Below are 6,000 nucleotides of genomic sequence, written 5' to 3' on the forward strand. Positions count from 1 at the left end.
ATTTGAAAGGGTATCAGAAAAAAGGCAAAACCCACTAACTTGGCTTATGAGGCTATACCTGGGTAGATCTCTAACAACTTGTCCATTTTCATCTTTCACCATCCTCCCACTGTGTTCTGTGCTCCAGTCACACTGGTCTTTTACCAGTCTCTGGGACCTGCCATTTTATGTTAAGAAGGTCTCACACAGTGGATTCGCAACAGATATTCACCTGAACGGATGAGTTAAAAAGCCAAACTGAAATAGGGGAATAGATAACCAGTGAGCCAAAGAGGGAGAGAGGTATTTACAGGGAACTACTGAGACAAAGAATAAGTGGGATTGGTTTCTTAGTTGGTTTACAAGCTAGAGAGGTTAAAACATGCCTAAATGCTGATAGCTAGAATCCAGCAGAGGAGAAGTTAATGATGCCTAACAAGGATAGAGTAATCAATGGTGCAGCAACTTTTCTGATTAGACTAGTACTGAGAAAGGCAAGGCCCAGATGGAAGTACTGGCTTTCAATGGCCTTAGTCACTGTAGCAGAATTTTTAAAAAGTGCCAAAACAAGTTTACAGATTTGGTGGTGGAAAGATGAAAGCTAGATAGTTCCAGATTAATGACTTATATTTATTTGTGATGTCAAAAGAGGGATGATCTACTGAAAGTGAGGATACAGGATTCAGGCTAGAGGAAAATAGTAAAATAGACAGATAAGTGGGATTGCTCACCAGTAAGTAGCACTGCCAGGCCAGGTGAAGTCAGGACTCACCCGGTGGAGGGCTGCCCAGTAATGGGACATTCTTCAGCTGTGCTTGGAAGCCTTGCACAAAGGTGAACAGTCATCAGTGCTGTTTGCCCAAAGGATGTGAAAAAAAGGACAGAGGGCCAAGAAAGCTTGGGACACTGAAAAGAGAGCAGAGAGAGAGATATCTCCTAAACCGGACAGACAAAAAGAGAAAATTGAGAAGAGTTAAGGATAGGGAGGTCTGGATAATAGGGAGTTGTCAATGGGCGCTAAGAAAATTCAATGAGAAAAGCCTATAAAACACTTTGCAGAATGGCTGCTATATCCAAAGTAAGTGCTTGAGAAGTGTTTCTATTATTGAGGATTTGATGCAGAAGGCTTAGATCACTGCAGGAGACCCTAAGGATTACCGACGTGTAGTAACTGACAGTCTTGGAGAAGTGAGCCTACAGAGGCTGTTACTTTAGTAATAGTAAGAGCACTGAGGTGACTGCTCAGCAAGCATCCAATCCTCAAAATTAGCTTTGCGGTTCTCTCACTTCACTCTCAATGGGGCTTTAACATAAGCTCTTACATTCTAATTATTCTTTAATTCATTTAACCTGAGGAAACTGAACTCTAGTGGTACTCAAAGTTCTCAAAACATCTCTCAATTGATAAGGATCTTCTGGACTGCATTAACAAACAGCATCAGCGCTGGATATGTGCAATAGTGACTAATGACCCTGCCCTGCTTTGAAGAGCCCCTTTCTAGTGTAACAGATAATGTGAACCTAAACAAAAAAGTTGGAAAAATGACAAGGCACTCCACCAAATAAAATAAGATGCTACTATACAGCCACTAGAATGGCTAACATCATAGAGACTGACAATACCAAGTGTTGGCTGAGACAGAGCAAAAGCCTCTGTCATACAGAACTGGCTGAAGTGTGAACTGGCACAACTTCAGAAATTGTACTCCTATACGGAGTAAAGTTGAATGTAGCCTGCCTTATGACTCAGCAACTCCATTCTTGGGTATTTCCCAACAAAGGCACGCGTACACACATCAAAAGAAAGAAAGAAAGTCGCTCAGTCGTGTCCGACTCTTTGCGACCCCATGGACTGTAGCCTACCAGGCTCTTCCATCCATGGGATTTTCCAGGCAAGAATACTGGAGTGGATTGCCATTTCCTTCTCCAGGGGATCTGCCTGACCCAGGGATTGAACCCGGGTCTCCTGCATTGTAGGCAGACGCTTTACCATCTGAGCCACCAGGGAAGTCCAAAGACATGTACAAAAATGTTCAAAGTAGTACTAGTTTTAATAATCCCAAATACCCAACATGATAGAAGGGATAAATTGTGGTGTGTTCATGCAAGTTTGTATGTATGCAAACTACATTGAAGATGGACTAGAGCAACAAACGACAATATATATAAATCTCACAAAGAAGATGTGAGCTTTAAGAAACCAAGACACATGAATATACACTCTATGATTCCATGTACGCAAGTTCAAGAGCAGGAAAAACAGGTCTGTGGCAGCAGAAATTAGAACAGCGGTTACCTTTGAGGAGGCAGCAACTGAGAAGGGCATAAGAGGGAGACCTCTGGTGTATTAGTCATGTTCTTTTTCTTGGAGGGGGTATGTTCATTTTGCAATAATTCTTTGAGCTGCACATTTATGATCTGGACCCTTTTTGTGAATCTTACACTTTATCGTCAAGTTTACTTAAAAACAGGAGGCGAGAAATGACTGAAAGGACAATGGAAGAAAAGGCTTTACAGGAAGCCGAGGCTGCTGGCTCAGCAGCATCCCCTTTCACCACTACGTATAGATTGACTGCAGTGTCACGGAGAGATGAAATGACCTAATTCTTGTCTAAGATCACAGAACTATTTAATGATAGAGCAGGAATTGGGATTCAGGAATTCTAAGTTCACAGTAGTCTTCAATTCTTGTAGGGATGTTTCTGGGTGTGTACAGAAGGACCCTTGTCATCCCATCTTCAAAGTAATGACATGAGGGAAAGCAAAAAATAGTACTAACACAAAAGTATTCACCAGAGAACAATGACAATTTAAAAACTGGTCCTCACTCCAACATTCCTCCTCTAGCTTACACTAGCTTCTCCTTCTGCCACTTCCCATCAACTGCCCTGGTCAGTCCTTCTTGGTGAGCCTCTTCTGTGTTATGTCAAATAGAACAATACGTGTACAACGTAAATCAACTGCAAAAGTCAAAACTACACATCTTACAAAAGATGCAGGATTCCAAGAAGTTGGTAAAAATGCTACTGGAGAACTGTTAGCAAAGCCATCGACAAAAAGCAGAAACTGGCAGATTAAGGCCATTGTGGAAGAAATTCCTGATGGCTCATCCAGCATCCATTTTCCCCTTCCCACTCAGTAACAGAATCCTGGTACTTTAGTAACTGTATTTCTATTGTAACAATAAATAAACAGATACTAATATTGCTTAAGGCTAAGTCTAAGAAATGGTTATGAATCAATTTTAAACCCCCAAAGCTAAACATAGTCTCAGACAATCCCCTCCCTCTCAAGCAGACATTTGATGCTGCACCCCAGTTGCACCATATCTATGGAATGAGGCAATGCTTCACAATGCTATAGTCTGCATATGAAAACACGCACTTGGGGGAATGGGAGGATTGTGGGAAACAAATCTGGGAGCTAGTCAACTAGGGCTCATTTACCTTTTAGAGGCAGACACTAGTTAAATGCACCAGTAATGTGAAGTCAGTGGTGTCGTAAATATAAAAAAGGTTCACATGAAAGGAACATGAATGTATACATGTAAATTTATGCATGAAAGTTACATAAAATATTGAATTCAGGCATTCACAGCTACTTCAGCCCAAAGACCAGGCAAGATTTACATGCACTCCCACTACCATCTATTGCACTCGTGCACAATGTCAGGAGCTAATGAACAAAAACAAGATGCCAGCAGAGTCTGCTCAAAGACACCAGCAATTATTATCTTAAAAAAAGAATCTTCAAATTCCTCTATTATTGTCCATATTCCCATCAGAACAGAAACGGTAGGAAAGGAGGCAGAGCACAACCTTTAAAAGGGTGGCGCAGCCACACGACATGACAAAAACTGGTTAAAACCAACTTGGTCCAAGATGGTGGAAGATTCGACTTCCAGTGGACCTTGAGCCTCATTACACACTTACGGTAATGCATTAGCACAAACTAAATGGCACACCCACCAGTGCCCTGACTCTTCTGAGGTTAACCATAAAAGGCCAAAAAGTGGGTGATGGCCCAGTTCCCAGAAATCTCTGCCCCTTCCCCTGAAACCGTTGGGATAATCTTCCCACTCATTAGCCTATGAAATTATCCAGCCCAGGAAAACTAACCACATTCAAGGTGCATTCTCAGGTACTGAGACAGACTGCATTCTGTCTATGGGTTGTGCATCTCTAAATAAATCCACTTCTTACCTATCACTTCACTGAATTCCTTCCACCGTAAGACAAAGATACTGAGCTCTGGGAATTCCCTGGAGGCCCAGAGGTTGGGACTCTTGGCTTTCACTGCTGGGGGCGCTGGTTCAATTCCTACCTGAGGAACTAAGGTCCTACAAAGCCGCAGGAAAAAAGAAACCGACCTTCAATAAAGTCCGGAGACCAGCTGTATGCTCTCAATTAAGTTCAAGTCCCAATCTGGTTTGTGCAGTTTCAGCACCACCAAATGAGCAAGCTAGGTTTTGCAGTTACACTCACATCCTGCTTTTGTCATGAAAAAAACAGGACCACAGACACAAAACTGAAACATTCCCACAGATCTCCCTGGACGCACATTTCTACAAACAAAGCTTCCAGGATGAGAAAATGACCAAGCGACTTTTCTGGTCTAAAAGGCATTTATAAACAAACAGATTCTCTGGTCTACATTCTTTGGCATTAAAACCCGTTCTTTTCACAACCCACCTTTCGCCGACGTGCTGACGACTGTCACTAAAACGCCACACATCAAAGACAGAACAAAGACTCCTCTTAAATAACAGAGGCGCAAGGGACCCTTAATGGATGGCACGGAATTTATCCACGACTGTTTCTGCTCTAAATTAACACGTACAGGAGACTCTGTCTTCTCCTAGCTCCACCCCGGTAACACACAGAAGGGAGGCGGGGATCCTTATTTAAGAGGAGCTGATGTCAGGGCCAGCAATGCTTCTCCCTTCCTCGAGGGCTTCGGTTTGGGCTGTGCCAATGGGATTCTTCGCACGAGATCTCACGGCATCTAAAAACGGCTGGCCAATGGAGGGATGCTCGGCTCACAAAGAGATAACTAGGGCACAGCTGTTATACAACCGATACCCGACGCCGGACGCCAGCCCGAGAGGTCCCCTAGGAGTCTGACCTGGGAGCCACAGCATCGGCGGACAACGAGGCACTTCTGCTGGAGAGCTGTTTAACGCGACCCTCCACCAGCAGCTGCTTCGCGGGCGTGCGAAAATGCAAGGAAGGGCGAGGACAGAGGAAGAAGAGGGTCGCGATCCACGGGGCGCGGGTTTCAGCCGGGTCCGTCAGGGGCCCAAGCCCCGGACCACCTCCCCCACGCCGACGGTCACTCCCACAGAGGCGGTACCTGTTTCCGCATGTTATTCATGACGCCCATGAAACCTGCCAACAATTTGGCTTCCTCTCGAGCAGCAAGTTTCTTCTCGGTCTTCTTCTTGCTGCTCTTCTCTACCCCAGAGGCTGCCATCCTCCTTCGGTCAGCGCGGCTCACGCCCGGGACTCGCCGGGCCGGGCGAGGGGTTGCACTCTCCAGGCACGCTGGGGCTTGTGTTCACCAAACCACCGAGGCTGGGAGAGTGGCTGGCTGTTCCACCTTGCCTGCGAACGCGCGGGGACACCGCAGCCCTTGCAGTAGGGCAAGGCCAGACGACCCGCTCAGAAGATCTCTGTAAGGCGATGTAGTCGCTGGGCTGCGTCTCCAGCAGAACCGGAGCCCGGAGGAGGAGCCTGCGCACTTAGCTCGAGGGGGCGGGGCCGCTATGAAGGAGTTGGGGGCGGGGTCTATGCGTCAGAGCCGCGCGCCTCTCCGAGCCGCTGGAGGCCGGTACCGAACGTCCTTTCCGTGCGCCGGCTGTTTGGTTTCTAGCTGGTCCGCAGTTGCGCGTTCCTTTCCCTTTGCCCAAGACAGGTTTTACAAATTTGGCTGACGTGGCGAGATTATCTTTTGGGGATAACTGGGTGATTAGATCAGATTAGTCGCTCAGTCGCGTCCGACTCTTTGCGACCCCATGAATCG

General features: G+C 45.9%; 1 protein-coding gene across 9 annotated transcripts in view; it reads right to left on the reverse strand.

The window, feature by feature from the left end:
• Positions 1–5,693, reverse strand: part of KLHL7 (kelch like family member 7) — a 56,499-nt gene extending 50,806 nt beyond the window's left edge. For 7 of the 9 annotated variants that reach the window (XR_015162816.1, XM_086397369.1, XM_086397375.1 and 4 more), the window contains exon 1: positions 5,332–5,693. Coding sequence is in view for 6 of the 9 variants with exons in the window: in XM_086397369.1 (XP_086253495.1) it covers positions 5,332–5,451 (120 nt within the window). In the remaining 3 variants the exon portion in view is untranslated. Of the gene's footprint in view, positions 1–4,670 lie in introns of all 9 variants that reach the window. The other 2 variants (XM_086397372.1, XM_086397373.1) reach the window with 2 other exon arrangements.
• Between the last annotated feature and the right edge of the window lie 307 nt (positions 5,694–6,000).

Source organism: Bos grunniens, chromosome 4 (assembly GCF_055505025.1).
Source record: "Bos grunniens cultivar Pamir isolate PY7600 chromosome 4, Bosgru_T2T1.0, whole genome shotgun sequence".
Classification (NCBI taxonomy): Eukaryota; Metazoa; Chordata; class Mammalia; order Artiodactyla; family Bovidae; genus Bos; species Bos grunniens.